Here is a 25,529-nt window from a genome sequence, read left to right on the forward strand (position 1 = left end):
TCAGTGAAGAAGGGGAGGAACAGAGCACGCGGACTAATGAGCATGCAAGTGTCATGCAGTCCGCGATCAGTGTGCGGACCAGATACACAGATGTTCGGATCTGATACACCGAAACAAACGACCACCGCTGCTTTTACACTGCTCGGACAGCGAAGCAACGTGTTTGCCAAATAGCTGTAAGTCCGACATGGCACAGGTGGTGGGATGGTCATACTTCCGTGCCAGGGAATCGACCTGGTGTGGAGCACGCTGAGTTAGAGCGGTGCTGCAGTACTTGATCGTTAACTGCCAGCTGAGAGACTTGAGATTATGAGAGCGACCGTAAGCTTTATCGACTCAAACTTGATAGGATCAAAGGAAGAGCGAATCGGCGAAGTCATGCACACTGTTCACTTCTCGTGGACTCCAACAGCACTTGTGGTCTCCTCGAAGGTCGCTCAGTTTGCTGTACACCTCAGTGAAGCACCGTTCTGGAGCACTGTTCTGAAGCACCCAAACTCATCGACATCAGCGCCGACTGTCGTTGTGCACTTTGAAATGTAGAAGATCCTTTGGGCTTGGTTTACGTCGTGCTGTGCGGAGGGAATCGTGTCGTGCTTCTCGTATTCTCCGGATGGTCGCATCTATTCTTCTTTTGCGACGACTGTATACCGGTCGTCAAGGCTTCTTGAACACGCGAGCCCGGGCGAGTTTCACCACCTTGCTCAAGCGGCAAGTAGTTGAAAAGAGAGAGTATAGGCCTGGTAACAACGAGTCGCGATGTGCAGTGTGCAATGTTATTTTGGTGCATCGACCTTGCATCCCGTATCGAACGTCCCGTTGGCTGGAAGAACAAGGCTCGGCAGCCGCCGATTGGACAGCATCGCGGTTTAAGCGGAGATTTGACCATGATCTCCTTGGCTTGGCTAACAACGACAACCGCAGGGCTTGTCCTCTCTCACCACATCTCAGCGACCACGACGACCGATCGACCTCACCTCACCCCCTCCACCTCCGGCAACTCCGCCTGGACCACCGCGACAATGGAGTCGCGCACACCCACGCCCGAGCCGGGGCTTCGAATGAGACTGCCGAATTTATGGGAGGTCTTGAGCCGGAGGACATTGGCACCGGTGAGTGCTGCGCGGTCACCCTCGTCTGCCGGGCGCATTGGCTGATTTCACGGTGTTACAGGTCGATCTCTTCTCCTTCTACATTTATATGCGCGATGTTCAGCGCAGCGTGGACTATCTTGACTTTTGGTGAGTGTTCCCGGCTGATTGGTCGCAAGCGGTGGAGTGGTGGCAGCATTGGAGGCAGGCATTGCGATACAGTATCTGGCATTGGCGGATAACACACCATGAGCGTCGTGCACGTCGACACATACTGATCTCCTCAATAAGGCTCGATGTCTCTCAACACATGTCACTCTGTCGCCACTACGTCCGCGAACTCCGCCGATCCGTCCTCGTATCCACGCCCGACCTCGAAAAAAGCGGCTCGAAACGATCATCACAAATCCTGGACAATTACAATAATGATCGTCGATCCTCCGAGCAAGGACCCAGCGGTCTATACACCGATGCAAAAGAGCGACAGACACCAGATCAACGCCTCTCTGCGTTTCTACGGAATGACAATGGAAGTCACCACAGTCCCCAGCACAGCCAGGGCAGCACCAACCATTCGGAACACGCACCAGGCGCTGAACATCAGCCGCGACCCAGCTTCATGACCAACAACTCTGGTTCTCCCAATGTCAACCACAGCAACAGCAGTCCGCAGAATACCGTCGCCCGAGCAGATATTCGCGCATCGGCGGAGAAGATCCTCTACACATTCCTTCTTCCTGGCGCCGAACGAGAGATCATCCTTCCCCAAGGCATTCTCAACGACATCACCAATAGCATTGAGACGGAGGGAAGAGACGATCCAGAGGTCTTTGACGCAGCTAAGGACTATGTTTTTCAGGCCATGGAACGCGATGCCTTTCCCGGGTTTCTGCGAGCAAAGGCACTGGGCAATATTGTGCAGCCCTCTGTCATGCTGCGCTTGATCATCGGACTGGTCTCATTCTTCGGAGCACTATGGGCAGCGTTCGTTCTCATCTTCCTCGACAAAAACAGGGCGACGCGATGCTGGCTCATCCTCCCTTTCACGGTTGGGATCTACTTTCTGGGATCCCATCAGTACATGCTGGACCCAATCCTGGCGCTGCTCGGCTACAGCGAGTACACGTTTATGAACTTTGCACGCATCAAGGAGCCGTTTGTGAGGTGAGTCCATCTGATGCAGCCATTATCACGACGAAGAAGTACGTACTGACAACTCTCATAGGAAACTTCTCAACAAGCGCGCACTGATGTGTCTGGCAGGGATGCTAATACTGGACGTGGCAATACTCTGCCTGTTCATCTTTGTCCCCGGAAAGCGACTATGACAATTTTGTATTGATTCAGCGAATGGCGTTTTTTTGGGTATGACCAACACGGCCGACAGAACCGACCGGCAGACTGCCTCTGGCTCTCTTTATTTATGTCTAGGAGGATGTATCGTCCACAACGTACTTGTGTTGTATGAAGAAGAGATTTCTCTCTGTACACAGCAACGGTCTTCTGCTTCATCTCTTGCACTGCCGATTATCTCTGCTATCTCCACTATCAGCTGATTTTCAGCAGGCATTTCTTCCTTCACTACCGCATTCAGCCTTGTCCTCGAAGATTGTGGATCGAGGATCGGCTCCGTGGCTTGCATGGCTGACTTGCCCCGCTATGTCTCCGAAACCACCTGCACCTACAGCATCAGCAGCTCCCCACTTCATCAAGCTTGAACCATTCGTCTCACGTAACAGTTTCCATGCAACTGCAACACTGCACGTAGCCGTCAACAAACATGCAGTTGGCCCCGAAAGAGGTATCTGCAGATTCTCAGACGTACAAGAACTCCACCACTGACTGTTTCTTCCCGACAATAGATCGATAAGCTCCTGATCACCCAAACCGGCTTCCTTGCTCAACGCCGTCTCGCTCGCGGCGTCCGCCTCAATCACACCGAAGCCCTCGCCCTGATCGCCAGCGTCATTCAAGAACTCATTTGCGATGGCAATCATACGGTTGCGGACCTCATGTCGCTCGGCACGACGCTGCTGGGCCGTCGACATGTGCTGCCCAGCGTCCCGCACACGCTGTCCGAGATGATGGTCGAAGGGACATTTGTCAACGGCACATATCTGGTCACGATTCACAATCCCATTGCGACGGATGAAGGGAATTTGGAAAGAGCGTTGTATGGGAGTTTCTTGCCTGTACCGGATCAGGACAAGTTCCCGTGGCCGCCCGTGGAGGGCTTGGAGGCCTGGGAAGAGGAGAAGATGCCGGGTGCTGTGGTTGCTGTGAAAGGGGATAGAGGACGGATTAAGCTGAGCGAGGGGAGGAAGAGGATCAAGCTGAAGGTGACGAGTAAAGGCGACCGACCCATTCAGGTTGGAAGCCATTATCACTTCATCGAAACGAATCCGAAGCTGGAGTTTGATCGGCTCAAGGCGAGGGGTATGAGATTGGACATCGCGGCAGGGACAAGTATACGGTTCGAGCCAGGAGACAGCAGGACTGTGACGCTGGTCGAGATTGCAGGCAATCAGGTTATAAGGGGTGGGAATGACCTTGCGCCAGGGCATATTCATGATGCGAGTATCACAGATGACATCCTGCAGAGGTTACAGGCTGGTGGATTCTTGCACGTTGAGCAAAATCCCATGGCGGATCAGGCGCTGGAGCCGTTCAGCATGGACCGCGAGAGCTACATTTCCATGTTTGGGCCAACGGTTGGCGACAAGATTAGGCTGGGCCCGACAGATCTGTGGATTCAGATCGAGCATGACATGACGGATCACGGCGATGAGTGCACGTTTGGTGGAGGAAAGACGATTCGTGATGGTATGGGCCAGGCTTCGGGTCGTGCTGACAGCGAATGCTTGGATACGGTCATTACCAACGCGGTGATCGTCGACTGGAGTGGCATATACAAAGCCGATATCGGTATCAAGAATGGACTCATCGCTGGTATCGGGAAGGCTGGCAATCCAGACGTGATGGCGAACGTCGACCCAAACATGATTGTTGGCGTTGCTACAGATGTGATTGCCGGCGAGCACAAGATCGTCACAGCAGGAGGATTCGACTCGCACATTCACCTCATATGTCCACAGCAAGCGTACGAAGCGATCGCAAGTGGTATCACGACATTCCTTGGAGGGGGCACGGGACCAAGCACAAGCACAAATGCTACCACTTGTACCCCAAGCACAAACATGATCAAGTGGATGCTGCAAGCGTGCGACGAACTTCCGATGAATATCGGCATCACAGGCAAAGGCAACGACGCTGACCCCAAAGGTCTCCGAGAGCAAGCCGAAGCAGGCGTCTGCGGTCTGAAACTCCACGAAGACTGGGGAACGACTCCTAAAGCCATCGATACCTGCCTGACCGTGTGCGACGAGCACGACATACAATGCCTGATTCATACCGATACGCTCAACGAATCTGGCTTTGTCGAAACCACCGTGGCCTCATTTAAAGACCGCACCATCCACACCTACCATACCGAAGGAGCCGGTGGCGGCCACGCTCCGGACATCATCTCCGTCGTCGAACACAATAATGTGCTCCCCTCATCAACCAATCCTACTCGGCCTTTTACGAACAACACTCTCGATGAACATCTCGACATGCTTATGGTCTGCCACCATCTTTCCCGCAACATTCCCGAAGACGTGGCGTTTGCTGAATCAAGAATCCGCGCCGAGACCATCGCAGCCGAAGATGTTTTACACGACCTCGGCGCCATCAGCATGATGTCCTCGGACTCCCAAGCCATGGGTCGCTGCGGCGAGGTCATCCTCCGCACCTGGAACACGGCACACAAGAACAAAGTGCAGCGCGGGTTCCTTCCCGAGGACCAGGGTACTGGCGTGGACAACTTCCGCGTGAAGCGATACATCAGCAAATACACCATCAACCCGTCTATCACGCAGGGCATGGGCCACCTCATCGGCAGTGTGGAGGTCGGTAAGCTCGCGGACTTGGTGCTTTGGAATCCTGCCAATTTCGGCGCCAAACCCGCACAAGTCGTCAAGGGTGGGATGATCTCGTGGAGTCAGATGGGGGATCCGAACGCGAGTATTCCGACTGTGGAGCCGGTGATTATGAGACCTATGTTTGGCGCTATGAACCCGAATAGGAGCGTGATGTGGGTGAGTAAGGCGAGCGTGGAGAATGGAAAGGTGGAGGGATATGGGTTGAAAAAGAGGATTGAGGCTGTAAAGGGATGTAGGAGAATAGGGAAGAAGGATATGAAGTGGAATGATGCTATGCCGAGGATGAAGGTGGATCCTGAGAGATATGTGAGTCCTTTCGCTGCGAGGAGCGCGATTGTATTCAAGGATGTGATTGCTGACGACTTGTTTGACAGACCGTGGAGGCAGATGGTATGGTTTGCAAGGCTGAGCCGGCGGATACGTTACCGTTGTCGCAGGCTTATTTTATGTACTGAGACTTATTGTCTGTCGTTGACGGATGTTGTAATGTCTTCACGCGCATCGAGAGCGGTACCCTGTTGTCTTCCTCGTACGCCACGCTCATTCCGAGGGTAGTGGTTTTCGCTATTTCAGGCACTTCAAGCACTTCACCAAACCGCTTGCACCATGGTCGTAAGAGGGCATCGTCAGTGATGACCACGAGACTCAGGACATTGCTCAAATCGCTGCTCAGAGCGGACCTCGCCAAAGACTTGACGTGGCGTCCAACTTTGAAAGGCAGAGATCATGCTCAATCATCTTGAGTTCACGCCTTCCCGCATCCCAGGCTAGGTTCGATAACACAAGTAGCTCGTACCCGACCGACGCATTGCGGTCATGCAACGCATCCGTATGATAGCGGACAGCAGAAACGGCGCCGTGCTTCTCACACTTGTATGCAAAATTCCAACTTCGTAGGAGACCCATAATTATCCACTGCCGCTATGCTGTACGCCAAACCTGGTATCTCTGAATGCACAATCCGAACGGCAAAGCTCTTTCTCTCGAATCCAACAACACCTGACGCCCATACCCATATCTTCCCTCCTACTTGTACTGCGGCACCTGTCCCGCCGGTGGTTGATACTGTGTCTGCGCTCCTCCCTGCCCTGGCTGTCCCCAGCCCTGCGGCGGCTGATTCTGTAGCGGTATCTGTCCCTCCTGTTGCTTTGGCGGCGCACCTGGTGCTCCTCCTCCTCCGTCCATTTGCTGTTGTACGTCCGGTCTGTACTTGATATCTGCAGAAACGAAGGATTCAAGTCAGCCGTAGTCCAGACGATCAGGGTCTGATGCAGAACAAGACCTGCTGAGGCTCTTGTGGAACGGTCTCGGGTTCTTGAGGCCTTGTGAGCGTTAGTACTGACCTTGCTTGAAGTGGCAGATGTGGCAGCCGACGGCGTGCCATGGTTTGAGGCTGAACGGTATGAGGGGGACCTGAAAGGGAAGCAGGAAAGTCAGTGCATGATGTGGTATGGCTGTCGCACGGAGGTGTTGCTCACGAAACAGAATGTAAACCATTCCCTAGAGGAGAGGATGTGGTTAGCTTGAGGCTGATGGCCGTGAAGGACATTGATGGCCGCAGAGAACTAGCTGGAGCCTCCGAGCCAGGGCAGCGCGCGAGTACAACATCTTGAGCTTACCATCGCTTGACGACTTTCCCGCTCCAATTACCGCAATTCTGACATTGGACTGTGATGTTCTCGTAGCCGGCTAAGAGTGATTCGAACGCTGGTCGAGGAGGTCAGCTAGCTGTTGGTTCCCACCGGTCCGCTGACGTCGCATTCATACTATGTGTTCCGCATGTGAAGATGAATGCCATGTTGCTGAAGTGTGCTTGTTATATCCTGCCGCCGTGGTCTCTGTGTCGTTGCAGTGATGTTGGAGTGATGTCGATCTATTGTGAAGTCCGCCTTTGTCCATTGCGCGGCGCGAGAGCTTGGAAGTTGCTGGGCAAACGCGCCTTTGCGCCACGTTCGACATCGTTCGTGGCGCAGCTCGCATGACATCTCTTTCACATGGCAAGCACTGTAGATCGCACGTATACCAATGGAATGAAACGAGCTCACGTTGGCATGACGGAGGACGATAATATCTCAATGACGAACGATTCCGATTTCTAGCCATTGATGTCACGAAAACAGTGCACGGCGCAGAAAGTCTATTGGATGTGAGGCTCATTTAGTTCCGACTATTGCCAAACGGGTAAATGATTCCGGCTTTGCTCGCTTTGATACCATAGGCAGCATCACTGATGACCGCGAGCGCAAATCCATGATGTTCAAAATGAAGCGTGCGCTGAGATCGTAGGCGTAAACGTTGACGACTGAGCAGAATGGATCGAAACGCTCGCAGAAACGGAGGCCTTTAAATGGCGGCTGAAATTTGTTCTTGTAGTCTGCGTTTGCAAGGTGTCTTGTATTGCGAGGCTGAACTCGTCGTAGTCGTCGTCGTCGACTTCTCTACTGGGTCTTGAAAAGCAGAATGGCGCAGTGTCCCAAGTAGAAGTAGATGAAGTGCTTCGTCTCTGTGGTGATGGTCAGTATGCAAAACCGGCTGTCTCGAGGAGTCGAGATAGAGACATAGGCGTACCGTGAGTGACGAAGCTGCCGAAGTTGCGGCCGACAATGCAGTGCCATGTGGCTCCCTTGCGCTCATCGAACTGTAGCTGTGGTCAGGTTTCGCGGCCGACATGTGATTTCATGTCCGTTCGGCTAGACGTACAGTCTTCTTGATGTGGTGCGCAATTTCCTGAACACAGGTCAGCGAAGTGTTCATGCGCTTACGGTCAGGACGCCTCACCTTCTCGATCGAGTACTTGTCCATGGCCTCCTGAGCTGATGCGTATGTTAGATCTGCCGGGATTGCCCAACCCCCTGACTGACTCACCAACTTCGATCGCTTCATTCTGCATGTCGTCGCTCTGTGCAGATTGGTGTTAGTGGCACGCATGGTCGACCAGTGGAAGGCAATGATGGAGCAAATACCATATCCACAGACTTGATTTGAGCTGTAGTATGGTCAGCCACGCAGCGAAGCAATTATTGGCATGTGCGAATATCATACCCTCAAGCTTGTCCTGCTTCTGGTCGAGACCATCGTGGGTGTTTTGATTGCCAGACATTGCGAAAGTCCTCCAGACGACTGATGTATCGGGTCGTGGTGTTTATTGCGGATGCTGCGAGTGCGCAAAGGAGTCGAGGCGGGTGGGGTGCCGTTTGTGTCGGTGTTGTTGGTTCGGCCGTGAGAGCCCACCAGAAAGCTTGTCTGCTTTTGAGTTTCGGAAGTCTCCTCTCTTCGACAGCAAATTTCTGGACATTCCAAGAAGCTGCTTCACACATTCGACATCCTCATCGCCAGCCATGGAATCCTCACGCATATTTGTGAAAGGACTGCCTCCCACATTCACCGAGGCGGAGTTCCGAAAGCACTTCTCACAAGCCGATCGTGAGGTGACGGATGCAAAGATCTTCCCGAATAGAAGAATCGGCTATGTGGGTTACAAAACGCCCGAAGACGCTCAAAAGGCCGTGAAGTATTTTAACAGGACTTTCGTCCGCATGAGCCGTATCGGAGTGGAACTGGCACGACCGATCGAAGAGTCGAAGAGCGTCCGAGGCGGAGCACCAACAGCGCGACGCGATGTGGTTGCTCAGGAAGCCGCCAACAACGAGAACAACCTCAAGCGCAAGCGAGAGAGCAACGTGCCGGAGAAAGAGAAGGACCCCAAGTTGCAGGAGTTCCTAGACGTGTACAAGCCGAAGAGCAAGAAGAATGCATGGGAGTCGGAGAAGTTGCCCGTGCCGGCCGTGGAAACGGAAATGTCAGAGGCAAAGGATGTGACCGTAGTGGCGGATGCACCCAGCGACAACGAATACGAGACTGTTCCGAAGAAGGCGAAAAAGAGCAAGCAGGAGCACGCCGTAACAGAAACCTCCGATGGCGCACCCCAAGAAGAGGTCGCGCGGTCGCCAGAGGTCTCTGTCGATATAGAGATGAACACAGATCAGGCTGAACCAGCTTCTACAGCGGTGTCTGATGCTGACTGGGCGAGATCTCGCACAAGCAGACTTCTCGGCTTACTGGACGACGATGAAGAAGAGACTGCGGCCGCAAAGCCTAGTGCTGACTCTGACGAAGCTGACGACGACGATGCCACAGTACCTGTACGAACCTCGAAGCCAGATGACCAAGTTACGAACCCCGAAATATCCATACCGACTCCACCCATGGATGACAATGAAGCGCAGGAAGCGTCGGGCGATGTAGAGATCGAAGCCGTACGCTCGAGCATGCGGCTGTTCGTACGAAATCTTCCCTTCAACGTGCAGAAGGAAGACCTGCAGGCGGAGTTTGCTTCATACGGCAACTTGGAAGAGGTAAGCTGATCTTCGACTTTTTCAACCACTTTTGTTTATAGGATGAACCCTGATAGGGACAACTTATGCTACGGCATTTGATGAGAACCAGGGACTGTATTTTAGTAGATGCTTGTCTTTTCTGATAAACGACATACCAGCTTTGCTTGTGCTCGCGATCATCGAATTGGAATACATCGCTGACATGCCAACACAGGTGCACGTTCCTTTGGACCCGAAGACTGGCGCAGGGAAAGGATTCGGCTATATCCAATTCAGCAATCCGGATTCCGCTGAGCAGGCTTTTGTCGATCGAGATGGTCAGACATTCCAGGGTCGGCTATTACACGTCCTCCCTGGCTCGGCCAAGCGAGAGAACAAATTGGACGACTTCGAATTGTCAAAGCTTCCACTGAAGAAGCAGCAGCAGATCAAGCGAAAGCGTGAGGCTGCAACCTCGACATTCAATTGGAACGCACTGTACATGAACGCCGATGCGGTGGTATCTAGTGTCGCTGATAAGCTAGGCTTGTCGAAGTCAGAGGTCCTGGACCCGACCAGCAGTGATGCCGCCATTAAGCAAGCTCACGCAGAAACCCACATCATCCAGGAGACAAAATCTTTCTTCAAGCAGCAAGGTGTCGATTTGGATTCGTTCAAGCGAAGTCAGCGCGGAGACACGGCAATACTTGTAAAGAATATTCCATCTGACTGCAGTCGTGACGAGCTCAAGCGTTTGTTCGAGGAGCAAGGAGATGTAAAGAAATTCCTCATGCCGCCTGCGGGAACTATTGCCATCGTGGAATTCCTCAACGCGGCGCAATGCAAGGCTGCGTTCGCCGCGCTTGCTTACCGAAAGGTGAAGAGTTCGGTACTCTTCCTCGAAAAGGCACCCAAGGATGTCTTCGCTGGCAAACCCATTGGCGATGGCGTGTCACAGGCCCAGGATGGAGTCAGCAAGGTATCTACTTCGGACTTGAAGGATCCTGATCAGACAGTTGCCGAGACTGGCGGTACGGCCACACTGTTCGTCCGTAACCTGAATTTCTCCACCAACAACGCTGTCTTGACGGAGACCTTCAAACCACTTGATGGATTCTTGTCTGCGCGAGTCAAGACAAGGACCGATCCTAAACGACCAGGAGAGATCCTCAGCATGGGATTTGGCTTTCTCGAGTTCGCCAGTGCCAGGCAAGCACAGGCTGCATTGTCAGTCATGGACGGCTACTCACTCGAGGGTCACAAGCTGCAAATACGGGCAAGCCACAAAGGCGCCGACGCGGCCGAGGAGCGAAAGAAAGCAGACGCTGCGAAGAAAGCCGCTGGGCGAGGGACCAAGCTTCTCATCAAAAACCTGCCGTTTGAAGCCACCAAAAAGGATGTTCGCGCTCTGTTTGGTGCTTACGGGCAATTGCGCAGTGTCCGCGTGCCAAAGAAGATGAACAGTGCCGCTCGTGGATTTGCATTCGCAGACTTCACAACTGTCAAGGAGGCACAGAGCGCCATGGAAGCTCTCCGCGACACGCATTTGCTCGGACGCCGTCTCGTCATCGACTTCGCTTCTGAGGATCCTGAAGACGCCGAAGCCGAGATCGAGAAGATGCAGCAAAAGGTCGGAGCACAGGTCAACAAGGTCGCTCTGCAGAAGCTCACAAGTGGCGGACGCAAGAAGTTCACCACCCAGGCCGAGGACGACGATGCTTAGACAGCAGCACAGATCAAAATGTCACGCCGCCCTCACTACCTTGCACCTCATCATCACGTCACGTGAACGATGCACCCACACAATCGGTCTATTCTCACCCCTTGCTTCCTTCGATGCAACCTGTATGCAACCTTAAGCTGCCGAGACGCGAATCTGGAACGCTTGCAGATCTCAAGGCATCAGGAACCGACCCAGAAACTTATATCGGGGTTGCTGTGCCTTTAACCCTCAAGGCGCGAGTCGTGACAATGTGCTTACATTCCATCGCAGGCTACATTCTTTCTCGACTGAATGTCTCAATTGGAAGATTAACGCCACGCCAAGGCAGAACAATATCCCTTCCCTTGACCACTGATCACGTCCATCGTAACGTCAGCAGCAGTGCCCTTGCACTCACTTTGATGAGGCCGCCCTGTCGGTCTAGGCTATTCTGTCACTCCAAGATGGTGCATGCAATCGGCACGCCTGCCGGACCACCATCTAGCAGTGCTTGCGCAGGCACGACCGAGATTGCATGCGCCGCTCCTGGGTTCCTCATGGCGACACAAGGCTAAGTCAGCGTTCACACTCTTCCTGTCTCGATGGCAAGATTGCAGCCTATGTATATACCCTCATGTTGCAAGCAGCAACGGCGTGTTGTGCTGACGCTCATTCTTCATTTCACTCATTCATCGCTGGCAGACCTAACTTTATACACTCATTCTTTACATTTCGTCTCAACGAATCAAGAGGAACACTCTGCATTCTTTTCGAAGCATTCTTTCTTTACGTGCCTCCTCGAGTACACGGGTCGCCTTCATGATGATTCAGCCAACTCGAGTCTTGCCCTCCAATGCCTCTCCTCTGCGTGACGCTGATAGTCTTCATGGCCCGAGGGTGTTGCAAGAACACTCTGGCAATCGCCAATACCACAACTACTCATACACTGAGCATTCACAACCGAAATATCCTCCGAGCCTGTCGACGGAGAACAGCTACATCGGACATCAGCCACTACATCACGAAGCTCACTATTACCAACAACACCCCGCACAACGCTACCATGGTGGAAGTAGACGGTCCCGGCCTCCCACGCGCGAAGAGCAGGATGCATGGATGCGAAAGTGTCTCAAGGAGGCGGACGTCCTCTACGCACGCTTCAGGGCTTCCGATGGCTACGCGAAATATCGTCAGCGTCAACAGAGGGAAGAGAAGCCGGGCACGGAACAGAAATGGCCAGAGCACCTCGAGGTAGCTTTCTTCCAAGGTACGTCCAACAGCAGATCACATATCGGTATGACCCATAGCTGACAGTTCTATCAGCGTTGGCCATCTTCCCACCTATGGGTCGCAACAAGCAAAGCCACAGAGACAAGCTACGAGGCCGCAATGAACTAATCTCAGACTACATCTACCAAGAGACACGAGTTTTACGCACCCGCAAGCAAGTCTCCAGTCATATTCAGGTCTTGAAGCCATTCACCAGAGGTGATCCGGCCATCACGAAGTACTTTGTAAAACAAAGAGGCCACGGCGATCACTACGGTGGCAGCAGATCGTCTCACGTCGATCGAAGGCACACTTCAAGATACCCAGTCAATGCACCGCCTCACGACATGTGCAACGGTCGGTTTCCGATGCCGCGGGTCGACACACGAGACTGGTCCAGCTCTCACATCCCGCTCGGGACATTTGAGCCCTTGAGCTTTGAGATGTTCGTTCAGCAGAAGTTCGTGCAGGACCACGACAAACCGGACATTGTGAAACGTCTACACACGTATACCGCATCGACCCATCATCCGTGTCTGGCAGATGAGCACTTCAGAGACTGGCCCACTCTGGGCTATACATACCCACAGCTCGCCAAGATGCATGCGAGGCGGCCGTTGAATTGCAACCTCGTTGCTGCGCAAGCGTCGATTGCGCTGACGACTGACACCTGGAAGGACCAGGAAAACGTCGAGCTGGGAATATCGTTCTCGTGTCGAGGTCAGCAACTACCAGCAGGTGCGGCGGTCACTTGCCTGAATCGGTTCTACAAGGACGGCATCTGCTTCAGCGACAGCGGTGTACCCGATGATGTCGTGCTCCATGAAACCGAGCATGGGCAAGTAGAGGCCCAGGTCAAGTTTGGCAGCCAATTTTGGGCCAGCAGTCTTGCCAGTCTAGCCAATCGTTTGCGCCACGGCACAGATCCGATGACAGGCATTTCCAACACCCGGGAAGAAGTTCGACGACTGGTCGACGGCATCACAGCGACTCAAGAGATCGTTGCCCACACCGACCATGGAGCTGAGACTTTACTGGTGATCTTCTGGAAATTCAGACTCTCTAGCGGAGTGCAAGGACAAGCGTCCTGGCACAGGCTTCAACTATCCTCAACGCCAGGTGTACATTGCGACGAGTACTCACAAGATCACACCCTCGACTCCTTCGCGTCCACGCTCCCATACGATGACCCCTCCAACTCTCATCATGTCCATCCTGCCCTCCAGTCACCTTTCGAATATGACCAAGACAGCAGTTCCGGCGGCTCCGCCCTCACCTCAGCCACCTGGCCCATCTCCTTCTCCGATACCCTTGAGACAGCTCCCCCCAGCGCCGTCGACTTCTCCACCGACAACAGTCTCGACTTCACCGGCGGCAACATCAACGTCTCGTACGGCGATACGAACTTCGACTTCAGTAACTTCGATAGCTCGGCCTTCAATCTCGATGCCACAACGTCGTTCGTGACGGAATCGATGATCGATCCTTTCTCGCAGCATGACTACTCGACACAGTACTGCGATAGCTACGCACCGTCGTACGATACTTCGCAGCCAATCAGTGCGGGCGATGCCAGTTTTGCGATGACGGCGATCGACTCTCTGTCGCAGAATGTTTTCGAGGGCTTCGGCGAGCCTTACAATCAGGATGCTCATGATGCGCAAGCATATGGAGGCGCTGGACAGGATGTCATTAAGGAGGAAGACCCGCTGGCGGCGCTGGCGGACGCTTCGTACATGGTCAGTGGAGTACTGACGCAGGAGGATCGTCAGACGCATGAATGTGTTGAGAGGTTACGGGAGTGATTGTTGAGAGGTTCCGGGAGTGATTGGCTTATTCGCTGTACTCGCTGCGACTGGTACACACCCGTAGCCGAAGATGCATCAGCGCGGATCTAAGGCAGCGAAGAGGATATCTGAGTACTGGCAAGGAAAAGAAAGCAAGGTAATGACCGATTAATGTGATAACGAGTATCTTCATGAACCAACACTGAAAGTGCATTCGCTTCCACTCTCACCGCCAGTCACCAGCTTCCTTGTCGTCTTTGCACCTTTCGCGCTTCCGAACGCGACGCTTGCAATGACTGTCGTGCCTCAGTCATCCACAAGAAATCGTGCGCAATTGACAATTTTCATCTGCAGTCGAGGTCTGTACCCCCCAGGTTCCCGCCATTCTCTCCGACGATTTGGTGCTGCGAACACCTCGCGTTTCGAACCCATCTTCCACCAGTCGAAAAAGGCCATCTTCGGGTCGAGTTCAACCTGATGCTCGTGGCCGGTATTCAAGCCGGTCAGAGGATGCTCCGTATTCTTGCTAGAGTCCGCGTGGTACACAGTAAAGTCGACCTCGTAAGGTGTCGAGTACATGCCGTTGATTGGTATTTCCCTGATGCTGGGATCGAAAATGTCGAGCCAGTTGGGTTGGGATGAGGGTGCATGGGTGATCGATGACCTTGACTGCGTCCCGGTAAGAATGTCGGTGAATGTCAATCCCTGTCCGAGCAGGGCCCCGACTGTAGAATGGATGGCAGTGCCGTAGGTGCTGACAGTCACAGGTATGACACTTTGAACGAGCAGTCGTAGTTTGATCGAGAAAGGCTATTTCCCAGACATTGACAGGACGTCATTGCTCAGGCAGACCTGGACAAGGACTTTGGGCGGCTCTGCAGGCGATGCTTCGTTGAGGGTCATTGGCTGGGTACGGCGCTGCTGCAGGACCGTGAGAGCCAATTCCGGGGATCGGGGTCCTGCGGCTCAAAAGGAGGTGAGTGCATTGCTGCGAGAGTACGATATGTCGGAAGGCTATCGGAGCGTGGCGGTTTCTGCAATGAGATATATCGTGCTAATTTGCGTGATGAAGGGTGTGTCGACAGGCGTGATTTTATGTCAAAGGATGATGAGAGAAGTCGTGACTGTATGTAGATTTTTCAGGTTGCCATGGAGCGTGTAGGTGCTCCTGCTCAAGCAGGAAAGGCCGCGGCTGCAGTGAGCAGAACCGTCACTGCCTATCCCACCACCTTGAATGTAGCCTTGTTGACCAACACCATGCGAAGCTTCGGAACATCTTCGTCGAGATGCCGCCCTCTCCTTTCATTTGGGGCCGCAGAAACTTGAGCTTTGCTGCCCATCATCCACCATGAAATCTCATCCTTGGGGCCGAGGCCAATCTGGTATTCATGGCCGGTCTGCATTGCATCGTTGTTGCCTGTGGTGAAGCTGACCTCATACGGTCGGTCACCGGAGACTTTGGTCGGTATTTCAGCCACACATTCATTGGAAGCTTCCAGGTGGCCTGAGACGTGATACTGGATATCCCTGACTGGCAGTGGAGCCTTCATTTGGGTCCGAGAGTCGGTGAAGGTGAAGCCTTCGTAATGCTTGGTGGGAAAACTCCGCCAGAGGATGGTATGGAAGACATCAACTGTCACTGGTCTATCACCGTCTACGACAGCTTGAAGTGTGATCGAGAATGAGGCAGGCTCAGATTTCGACATGACGTCGCTGCTGGTGATGACGGTGACGAGGATTCTTGGCGGTACGTCCGGTGGTGTCTCGTCGTAAGGTCCCTGTTGCAGACCGAAGTAGTCTTGGATGAATTGCAACATGTCGTGCGCCGAGTGTCGTTGTGATGTGTCGTAGTTTCGAGGTGGAAGTTGTCGCAAGAGATTGTCCTCTGAGAAGTCTTGATCTTGTTTTACACTGTTCTGGCACCCCGTCAGGCTGCAGTGAATGAGGTTTCGTCATCGTGCTTGAGTGTCACGAGTGAATAAGTGCACTTTCATGTGATCGACTCTCAATCGTGCCTGCTGCGAACCCTTGGAATCACACTTCACAACTTACGCCCACCTGGATGGACAAGCTATCTTGCATTGTCAGATACCAGTACCGTTCCGGCTATATAGCCAGGCAAAGTAACTGTTCTCGAGCGTTACGTAGCCCGGCAGCGCCATCACGCCACCTCGACCACACCCTCGCCACGCTGCAGTAGCTTGACATCCATCAGCTCCGACCAGAGCACATTCTTCTCACCCTCGTCATCTTCGTTGAACCCTTCCATCTCAAATTTCTCATAGAGGCGATTGCCATCCTCATCGTACTGGGTAGCTTTGCGCTGCTGCGGGAGCAGTAGCCTCCAGCTTCCATCGATCTCGTCTTTGCTGTCCACCTTGGCTCTCTGCGACAGCATTTGCGGTGCCCACGATGTTGCTGCTGAACATGCCATTTCCGTGTAGATGATGTAGTCACCCACGGCCGCATCAGACTCTGCAAGAGACTCGAGCGTCGAAGTGTCCTCCGGCAAGGGCGGAAAGCCATCACTCTCCTCCTCATCGCCGTCAAGAAGTGCACCTTCCTCCCAGTATTCGTCATCCTCGAGCTCCTCTTCCTCATCATCATAGTTCAGCGCGTCCCCGCCACCGTCCTGATTGTACTTGTCATACGTCTCAACGAAGTCCTCGCCACCATCGTTCCTCTTCCTCTTCTTACTGCGCTTGCCAGCATTGTAAAGCGCGCTATTCCTCGTCCTCTTCTTAGCATACTGCGGGTCCCACCTCTGCTCAAATGGGAATGGCGGTGCCGAAAGGACTACGCCTTCGTCCACGCACTCTACGGCGGATATAGTGACCTTCTCTTGCCATGCGTCCGGCTCCACGTCCTCCTCAGCGGGAGTCTCGACGAGCGTAGGCAAGATGGGTGGAACGACGACCTTTGTATGACGGGCGGCGAGCTTCTCTTTTAGAGCGTCTTTTTCGGCTTGAGTCTTGGGCGTGCGGACGCCGAGGGAGCCGAACACCAGGCGATTGGAAGCAGCGAGATTGATTCGGGCGCGTGGGGAGGTTGGAGCGGGTTTCCTGTCGTGCTTTCTTGAGAACTTGGACGTTGCTTTATTCTGAGTGATCGGTTCGGGACTAGTCGGTAGGTCTTCTGGTCTTTCGTCTTCCGGTCCTTCCCATATTTCTCCCTCTTCCACTCTGGTTGGAGGTTGTTCTTCCACTGCTGTGGCCAGATCCACCCTCAGCTGATCATTCGGGCTGTCGACATCGACTCCGCCACCGGCAATGTCGATAAGCAGTTGTTGCCTCTTCCGCTCGAGCATCTCGTTGTTCAAAGCTCTGTCAGCAATTAGCTTACTGGGCATGGGGTTTATTTTCAGCCAGGCATCCATGTCGTCAAAACTGGCATTTCCTGGTAAACATCCCGCTTCCTTGAGGTAATTGAGTCGTTTCGCTTCGCGCCGCCGCACGTTTCGAGCCCGGGTCCGTTTACCTCCTTCGTGAGGCAGTGACTTTTGTTTCCCGTTGTTAGCCGATGGCGCTGAGGGAAGAGACTCCGCGAATGCGGACAGCGGTTTGACTGGCACACTGCTGGATGCATCGTGTGAGGAGTCGTCACTTGATGAGTCGTCGCTAGAGCTTTCGCTGGAGCTGGAGCTGGAGCTGTCATTGTCGCTGTCGCTGTCGCTGTCTTCTTCTGACGAACCCTCGCTGAGGTCTTCTGCTGTGTCCCCTGTCGCATTCGCTCCGAATCTTGCATCGCCCTCCCCGTCATCATGCTCCTCGTCATCTCCGCTGTCTCCGATCTCATCTTCTGCACTTTTCCTCATGGATGCAGAAACAGCATCTTCCGCGACCGCCCGTCCATCCAGCGATCCGTCTTCGTCCTCGAAATCGCCGTCTTCTTCATCGTCATCGTCCCCGTCGTCATCATCTCCACTATCAACATCCTCGAACCGCACCAGCGCATTGTCCTCCGATCCACTGTCCAGCTTCTGCCTCTTCCTTGGCGGGATGTTGATATCCGGACGAACAACCCTCTTCAACAACGGCCTCCCGAAAGCTACCCCATCAATCAGATGTCTGCCATCACCACTGATCTGGTCTCTCCCTGTAATCGTTCTCGCTCTCTTCTCCTTGAACAGCAATGGCCTGATGACCACCTCATCATCCTTTTCAAACGCATCGCCCACCTCGCAGTAGTGTTGGGCTTCGTAGCCGCCTAGACTGACGGCGTAGTCTTCGAATCCCCAGGTATTGCCCTCCAGCGGAAAACGCTCGTTCACTCGTTCCATGAATTGTGCAATCGTTTCGCTGAGCTGTGTTTCGCTAAAGGTCCAAAGAATGGCGACGGGAGGAAGCTCGTTGCGCTCGATGCGCAGGCGGATTCGCATATTGATGGAGATCGCTCCGCACAGGGAAGAGCTCGCGCGTTCGAGGTGGATGACGTTCGATTACATTGGATTGTCTGAATAATCGAAGGAAATAAAAGTCATAGCTGTGGAGCTGGAGTGAGGTCCGAAGCGGGCCAGACCGTGAATCTAGCGTCGTACGATCATCACATGAGAGATGCTCTTCACACTAGCCACATGCAGAGTGAATCTCTCGTTGTCGCAAAAGCCTGCCATGTTGCAGCTCGTCCGCGCAATACTCATTGAAGTACCCGAACAGACCGTACACGCGGACGTCAGAAGTTGTTCATAACAAGCGCGCTCCGCGTCTCTCACACTTAGCTCAAATTTGATCACAGGCTGACCGGGATCTCGCCAATTCATTGCCCGGACATCACCACAAATCACACAGTCACGACACGAGGCACCTCGTGAGAACAGCTGTGCCTGTGAAAGCCAGGCTGTGCTCCATGACCATGTCATCGGATGCAAGGATGCAAGCATTTTCCTGACACCGTGGACCTGATGACGGTGACGCGGACGTTGGCGGAAGTCTCTTCCCGTCACGCCTGTACATCGGATACTGGGGTCAGTGGAAGGTGAGTCTGACCATGATTGAACCTTTTTGAGCCACGCGGGCACCAACCGGGCAAACCAGACGCCCGTCCATGAGTGCAACTAATCGCGACAGTCAGTTCTCCGTGCGGAGGTTGCACAGCGGCCGCTTCTGATCAGCTCGCCAAACACGACTGCTAAACGGGTTGAGATCCCAAAGGCGTGCGGCCGGAACACTACCGATGGCGAGAAATGAGAAAATGACAACAAAAGCCATACTCAACATACGGTTCCGTCGGAATGAGGATGATCGTCCACAATCATTCCTTTAAACCCGCTCGATCAGTGGAGATTGGGACAAGCCAGGGAAGCCTTTCGACGGGCGATGTCTCGCAGCACTATCGGAACAGCATGGCCCTCACGCATTTCTCCTTCCACTGCGGTCCTCGTATGTCGATGAGACTTAGGCATTTACATGCGGTAATCGTCGGCCTGGGTAATCGTCGGCCTGAGTTCTCGCGGCTTTCCATCCGAATCAGCGCTCTGGCTTCGCAAGGATACCCACCAAGCTACGAACCTGATTTCAGGACTCCGCAGACACAGCAAGCGGAAGCATCCGACTGCGCTCCACCTGAGTCTCTCGCAAGTCAGGGGCGTCTACAAGCATCGATTTTCTTTTTGTCCTGTGGACAAGCATCCCAATCTCAGACGGATTTGAGGCAGTCAGCGCTCGTAAGTATCAACCTGCTGTGAAACCGTGCGGACCAGACCGACTGCTCTGTCTGCTTAGTGATTACAAGTCTGCGGATCTATGTCGGCGCAGTCCTGCTGGCGCAGGGAGCAGACACCGTATGTACAGGCTCAAGGAGATGTCTAGGGGAGCATTGGTCAAGTTTGAGAGGTTTCCATTCCGACGCGCTCGCTTGATACCGTCGGCACATGAGCTCAGTCTGAGCTTTAGCTGGCTAGATGAGCCTCGAGCTCTCACGCCGACAGGACTGACGATCGAGAAGTAAGGATAAGAGCCGGTCTCTCCCCGCATCCTGCTTCGTCCTTTGCCTTGCATACCGCATTGTGCAGACTTCTACACCCTCAATTCCACATCCACCCTTGGACATCCACTGATCTTGTTAGCTACTGGAGTTCATATTCGATCGACTCCGGCTTCATATCTACGAAACTCCATACCCACTGGAGTGCATCGACCCACTTCATATCGACTCGGCTTCATATCGAATCCACCACTTCATCCTCGAAACAATGCAGCTCACCAAGTCACTTCTCATTGCTGCCGCAACAATGCTGGGAGCCGTCACCGCAAACACACATATGCACTGCGCAGATTGTTCACTGGCAGCCGGCATCTGTAACTACGCAGGAGGCACCAAAGCTATCAACGGTGTGAGTCTTTTGTACTACTCTGACGCATGGTTCCGAGCCGTCGCTGACTTCTGCCCGACTTAGGACGACTGCTGCGTTCCGGACTGGGGTGTGGACAAATACTACGCCAATTGCGGGCGTTATTGCGGTGGTGCGCACTCTCTTGGAGCTTGTTAAATCTGACGAGGTCGCAAGGGCGTGCGACCGTAGCACTACCAACGGAGATGAGGGAAACAGAGGACGATGGGATGGGAAGGTAATGCAGGCATACGGTGAACGTCCTCAAGATGCGCGAACCTGACAGCCCTTCGACTTGTCTGTCGTCGTGTGAGCTTGCAGGATGGATTGTTGGTTCGAACTCTCGTAAAAGCGAATGAATCCTTTCACTCGCAACATCTTTTGTCAATTATCATTCCGCTCCGCTGGACATGCTGCCCGTCACCGGTTCTTTTACTCAATTTTGGTTTCCATCCGGATATACCATGGCAGAAAAGAGGTCTGACGTGCTCCAACGCCTCGTCCTGGGTACCCCTGCTACTGTGACTTCGCGAAGCGTCGTCGTTGTCTAGCGCTCCTCTGATCGGTCGGAACAAAGAACAAGGCATGCAGACTATTCATGCGAACAGAAACCGCCTTGTCATGCGCAGATATCGACTGTGTGGCCAGCTCATATGGGCGAAGAGTCAGTTGTCGTGTCCGAGGACTGGCCAGTGATTCTCTTTTATCAACAGGGAAGGCTTGTGCTCATCTAAGTATAGCACTCTTCCGTGCGGAGTGCCGCCGTGACTGCGGCAAATATTTAGTGCCGCAGGCGTTGGTAGTGTTTGTGATCCTCCCGATGCTCGCTTCTGCACCGCTCGTAAACACACAAACCAACCACGGCCGTTCACCTCCCTCTCACATCATCTCGCAGCTCGACAGCATCCAACATGAAGCTCTTCTTCCTCACCATTGGTCTCTTTCTCGCCACGGCATTGGCCGCGCCCACAGCAGACCCAGCCAGGACACCGGATCAGCCACCACCAGGAGGGAGACTCATCAAACCATTCACTTGCGCGCCGGGCGTTCCCTACTACAACCTCTGCGACCGCGGCTCAAAGCAAGTCAGGTGTACCGTTACTTGTGAGAGCCAAGGGCCGAACAGGGACTATTGGTATGGTCACTGTAGCGGAGGGTCACCAAAGTCAGTCCGCATGCCAGTCCCTTTCTCATCCAGCGAAATGCTCACCTCATTCCAGCTACTGTGTTTGAAGAGTTGGGTCGTTTCTTGGGCTCGGATGTGGATGGGATTCGTGTGAGATGTGTCTGATGGCACAACGTATTGTTCCTGATCGAGTATAAAAGAGCATTTCATAGAAAATCCATCCGAGAGAGAGCAGTGCGATCCAGCACTGTGACCTCATGATCTCCCTATAATGCCTCTATACTCCCATGCGAATGGATGCTATCGTCGTTGAAGAAGCAACCTGACATGATTCGGGAAATCCATCGATCGACCTGACTCAGGTGACAGAAAACGATGACACCTCGTTCAGTCGACATCAAGTCATCGCCGCCTCAAGGAAGCCCTAACGCCGCAGATGCACTTACCATCGAAGTGAAGCGGTAACACGGCCTCATCACAATGCAGCTGGAGTGAATTGTCATTGGCCGTCTCATGCAGGTGAAGGATGGGAAACGCCAGCGCCAGGTCTGGGCTCTCTGGACTCACAGCTTGCGATGGCCAGACTCTTGGTAGCGAGCAGGCCTCGCCTGACATTGCTTTGGGCCAGAATGCGGCAGCTACGCTGCAAGTTCGAATCCTGCATGTTGCCTTCAGGCGAATGCTACATGCTGTTCACGGGACCAGGTATTGTATATAGATGTCGCAATCTCCTCTCTTCGGCCGGATCTCTAATCCTGCTCGTTGCTCCGGAGTGCGATCGTCACGAAGCTTCCTTTTCGACTGCATCAGGACTCGAGACGATTCGGGCGTGCGACGCCCCGAGTACTGACTAGACCCGCTCCACCATTCGACATGTCTGAAAATGTGGCGTCTCTTCACGGAACGGGACCTTATACATGCCGTGTCTGTCAATCTAGCTTCGCTGTTGAGCAGACTTTTACCCGGCACTACGACACTGCACACCGAGGAATGAATTTACGATGCAATCACTGCGGAAATCGCTTTACACGCAAAGACATCCTCAGCCGGCACATACAGACTCAGCACAAGGCTGCTCACGCAACCATCTCTTGCGGCCTATGTGGTAAGCAGGTGCGGCCGAGGTCAGTCCCTGCCCATTTGGCCAGCGATAGTTGCAAGAGATCGAGGAGCAATACCGACATCGACATCGACATCGACGTGCTGGCCGTTGCGCGTGGATGGAACTTCGATCTGGACGAACTCGATGGCATGTTTTCTGGAGACATCTTCGTCAGTAACGGGCCGACTACGAATATTAGCACACCACCGCTCTCCAGACAACGACAGGCAAAGTACATGCCAACACCAAACTATCTCCCCGCCGTGGCCGATCCCGTTCTCCTGAGCGCCTGGCTCTTCATCAAGCTTAAGCCATGGGGATCAGCTCACCGTTGGGCCGACCCAGATCCACTCCGGCTCGCAACGACTCCACTCCGGGCCTTCTCAAAGCCTTCTGTGGATATTTTAGAACTCCGAGCGCTTGTCTTCAGGACTCTACGGAAAGCTTTGACAACACCGAATACATTGGACCGAGATCCGTATTTCCCGGACGCTCTGATCATGCTGGTCCTATTTACCTGTCAGACTGAAGGCTGGGCCGCCGCCATACCACACGGCGAACCTCTTCTTTGGCTTGCTGAAAGATACCTGAAAGGCATTGGGTCGCGAGAATGTTACAAATCCACCATTGCGGGCGATGCTTTCGGCACCGTGTTGAGTCGATATGTGAAGAACAAGTACGCCGAGCCTCTTCAACGTGTGTTTACCATGGCTCAAAGGGTCATGCGGCAGACTGTCATCGATCTGATAGACGGGCCTTTTGAACATTTTCAAGTGCCCGTGTGGCGCAGGCCATATCTTTTACGGGATGAAGATTGGTTCGTAAATTACGAAGACCAATTGCGGCCTATCATACATCTTGCAGACTCGATTCCGGACAACATTGAGAGAGTGAGCGCGGTCAGGGCATAGCCGAATTCTAGTCGCTTCCTCTCCCGAGCCGTGTTGCTTCGGCGAATGTCAATCTTCGGAACATTAGCCTCAGTAAATGGGCTGGTTGAAAGCCATGGATGATCGAAAGACTGGACAGCATGAAGTTGAATGAGTAGAACAGCGACGATGAACAGCCAAAACATGATGTCTCTAGAATCTGCGAATGCGACTTTGCTTATGTTTCGACCCTCACGAAAGATAGAGGTGGGATGCTACGGTGGCGCAGTAGGCATTCCAACACAAACGAGATCGACGTGGTCTGACAGTTACAACAAACGACTATGCTGTGGTCGAGATGGTGTTCTTGAAGCGACAGCGTTGATCGCACCCCTCGCCAAGAAGTCCTTGCGATAGCGAGCCGAGATCGTAAAGTTCTATGAGTAGATGTGACTCTTGTCTTGTGTGCAGGAACAGCGATATCGCTCGTTGTCGGAAACTATGTACAGGAATTCCCCTGAAGTGTCTCCTCAACCAGCCGATGCCATGTTCTGAATCAAACGTCTTCGACCCCAGAAATGTCGCAAGGTTTCCATATCAATCGCCCTGTCCGAGTGGACATGCGCTTCACAAAAGAAACCGCGAACCATGTTAGACTCCAGACATGTCGCAAGATTCCAGTATCGATCGCCGCGTCCGAGTGGACATCCTCGCCGTATATGGAAATGGTGAGAGCCCGTACTGGCGGTATGGGTCTAGTTCTGACCACACCATTTCTGGTCACCACCCTCGGTGAAGGGTTTGCCATTCGAGTCCACAGGCGGTGGTGTGAACACGAGCGTGTCTCCGTAATATGGGTACCAATCGTCGCATCCTGTACCACCTGAACGGAGGGTCGGAAGGGTCAGCAAAGTTTCAGAATTGGGACGGATGTCAAGACGGACAGTATGAGTTCGATCCTGGTTTGCACTGTCAAAGGGCGGTAGGTCAGTATACGAAAGTCTCAATCTGTCTAGTTCGACACTGCGGCATGACACTGACAAGATAGACCGGGTTGACTCCGCATTGAGTGAAACGACCAGAGTAGTATTTGCAGCATTGATGTTCTGTGTATATTGGACAACCCGGATTTGGGAATGCCGCCTCTGGAACAGCCACGACAGTCGGTATGACCGCCATAGTAAGAAGCAGAATGTTGGTCAGGGCGAGGCTTGGCGGAGACATGGTGTGGATGTGGTGTGTTTCGGTCGGTGTAGAAAGGCGAGGAATGAGGCGTGTCTCGGTCGGAACGGAAAGGTATTGGGTTCAGGGTTGTCAGGACGGTTGAAGGCAAAGGAGACAAGGTCGATCGTTGCAAAGGCCACAGCTGTGAGTTATATCATTCGAGCTGCCCCCTCGCAGGAAAAAGCTTTCTGATGTCATAAGGTGCAACTTGCAGGTAGAACGGAAGTGGCCTCTAATAATAAAAACAAGCTACTTGTCAGACCAGGTTGGAGACCTGGGTTGGTCGGCCAGTTGATACGGATCCTTCAGAACATGGCCGGAGCAGCAGGGATCTCGTACCTGTCTCCACCCGCCGAGTTCTCGAAGAGATATGAGCTGTCCTCGCAAGTTCGGGCTCCTTATTACTCACTTTCCCCGTTGTTTATTATACTCGTCACCTCGCAAAGGCTCACAACTTCGACTCGCTTGTCTGTAGACGATTTGGGCTGCCAAAGTTTGGCTGAGTAGTCGGCGTTAGGGTAGGTTCAGTTAGAGAGGGTGGGCTCGGGGATGTGACGAGGACCTCGTATCGACTTGCTGGGAACTGTTGACCGCGTCATGCCAGGCAGAGGCTGAGTAACTCTTCGCAAGGAAGCGAACAACCAGGATGGAAATACCCCTGCTTTGCAGATCTCCACAGCCGGCTCCGATGGATCTGCCGTGGAGGACTCCGCAGCCCGCGAAAAAGGGGCG

General features: G+C 53.5%; 10 protein-coding genes across 10 annotated transcripts; 6 read left to right on the forward strand and 4 right to left on the reverse strand.

Moving 5' to 3' along the window:
* Positions 1 to 1,061: 1,061 nt before the first annotated feature.
* MYCGRDRAFT_85597 (uncharacterized protein) lies at positions 1,062 to 2,419 on the forward strand (the record flags this gene model as incomplete). The annotated part of the gene is made up of 4 exons (XM_003852853.1): positions 1,062 to 1,112; positions 1,174 to 1,241; positions 1,383 to 2,255; positions 2,317 to 2,419. 4 exons carry the CDS (start codon positions 1,062 to 1,064, stop codon positions 2,417 to 2,419), a joined length of 1,095 nt encoding a protein of 364 aa, XP_003852901.1.
* Positions 2,420 to 2,871: 452 nt separating this feature from the next.
* On the forward strand, positions 2,872 to 5,529 carry MYCGRDRAFT_85598 (uncharacterized protein; the record flags this gene model as incomplete). Its single annotated transcript, XM_003852854.1, has 3 exons — positions 2,872 to 2,892; positions 2,954 to 5,380; positions 5,449 to 5,529. 3 exons carry the CDS (start codon positions 2,872 to 2,874, stop codon positions 5,527 to 5,529), a joined length of 2,529 nt encoding a protein of 842 aa, XP_003852902.1.
* Positions 5,530 to 6,063: 534 nt separating this feature from the next.
* Positions 6,064 to 6,908, reverse strand: MYCGRDRAFT_104074 (uncharacterized protein; the record flags this gene model as incomplete). The annotated part of the gene is made up of 5 exons (XM_003853467.1): positions 6,064 to 6,291; positions 6,418 to 6,487; positions 6,553 to 6,574; positions 6,694 to 6,781; positions 6,842 to 6,908. The coding sequence occupies 5 exons, from the start codon at positions 6,870 to 6,872 to the stop codon at positions 6,101 to 6,103; spliced, it is 402 nt and encodes a 133-aa protein (XP_003853515.1).
* Positions 6,909 to 7,218: 310 nt separating this feature from the next.
* MYCGRDRAFT_80351 (dynein light chain DYN2) lies at positions 7,219 to 8,225 on the reverse strand (the record flags this gene model as incomplete). The annotated part of the gene is made up of 7 exons (XM_003853466.1): positions 7,219 to 7,577; positions 7,643 to 7,712; positions 7,775 to 7,801; positions 7,853 to 7,887; positions 7,940 to 7,973; positions 8,038 to 8,060; positions 8,117 to 8,225. 7 exons carry the CDS (start codon positions 8,172 to 8,174, stop codon positions 7,513 to 7,515), a joined length of 312 nt encoding a protein of 103 aa, XP_003853514.1.
* Positions 8,226 to 8,412: 187 nt separating this feature from the next.
* MYCGRDRAFT_85600 (uncharacterized protein) lies at positions 8,413 to 11,113 on the forward strand (the record flags this gene model as incomplete). The annotated part of the gene is made up of 4 exons (XM_003852855.1): positions 8,413 to 9,017; positions 9,080 to 9,081; positions 9,212 to 9,429; positions 9,626 to 11,113. The coding sequence occupies 4 exons, from the start codon at positions 8,413 to 8,415 to the stop codon at positions 11,111 to 11,113; spliced, it is 2,313 nt and encodes a 770-aa protein (XP_003852903.1).
* A 798-nt stretch (positions 11,114 to 11,911) lies between these two features.
* On the forward strand, positions 11,912 to 14,166 carry MYCGRDRAFT_92404 (Tec1-like protein; the record flags this gene model as incomplete). Its single annotated transcript, XM_003852856.1, has 2 exons — positions 11,912 to 12,359; positions 12,416 to 14,166. 2 exons carry the CDS (start codon positions 11,912 to 11,914, stop codon positions 14,164 to 14,166), a joined length of 2,199 nt encoding a protein of 732 aa, XP_003852904.1.
* Positions 14,167 to 14,454: 288 nt separating this feature from the next.
* On the reverse strand, positions 14,455 to 15,965 carry MYCGRDRAFT_92405 (uncharacterized protein; the record flags this gene model as incomplete). The annotated part of the gene is made up of 2 exons (XM_003853465.1): positions 14,455 to 14,958; positions 15,375 to 15,965. The coding sequence occupies 2 exons, from the start codon at positions 15,963 to 15,965 to the stop codon at positions 14,455 to 14,457; spliced, it is 1,095 nt and encodes a 364-aa protein (XP_003853513.1).
* A 273-nt stretch (positions 15,966 to 16,238) lies between these two features.
* On the reverse strand, positions 16,239 to 18,556 carry MYCGRDRAFT_109018 (uncharacterized protein; the record flags this gene model as incomplete). Its single annotated transcript, XM_003853464.1, has 1 exon — positions 16,239 to 18,556. One exon carries the CDS (start codon positions 18,524 to 18,526, stop codon positions 16,310 to 16,312), a length of 2,217 nt encoding a protein of 738 aa, XP_003853512.1.
* Positions 18,557 to 19,489: 933 nt separating this feature from the next.
* On the forward strand, positions 19,490 to 20,635 carry MYCGRDRAFT_92407 (uncharacterized protein; the record flags this gene model as incomplete). The annotated part of the gene is made up of 5 exons (XM_003852857.1): positions 19,490 to 19,526; positions 19,787 to 19,810; positions 19,869 to 19,927; positions 20,213 to 20,479; positions 20,543 to 20,635. 5 exons carry the CDS (start codon positions 19,490 to 19,492, stop codon positions 20,633 to 20,635), a joined length of 480 nt encoding a protein of 159 aa, XP_003852905.1.
* A 2,669-nt stretch (positions 20,636 to 23,304) lies between these two features.
* MYCGRDRAFT_104080 (uncharacterized protein) lies at positions 23,305 to 23,909 on the forward strand (the record flags this gene model as incomplete). The annotated part of the gene is made up of 1 exon (XM_003852858.1): positions 23,305 to 23,909. The coding sequence occupies one exon, from the start codon at positions 23,412 to 23,414 to the stop codon at positions 23,613 to 23,615; it is 204 nt and encodes a 67-aa protein (XP_003852906.1).
* Between the last annotated feature and the right edge of the window lie 1,620 nt (positions 23,910 to 25,529).

Source organism: Zymoseptoria tritici, chromosome 4 (assembly GCF_000219625.1).
Source record: "Zymoseptoria tritici IPO323 chromosome 4, whole genome shotgun sequence".
In the NCBI taxonomy this organism is placed as follows: domain Eukaryota; kingdom Fungi; phylum Ascomycota; class Dothideomycetes; order Mycosphaerellales; family Mycosphaerellaceae; genus Zymoseptoria; species Zymoseptoria tritici.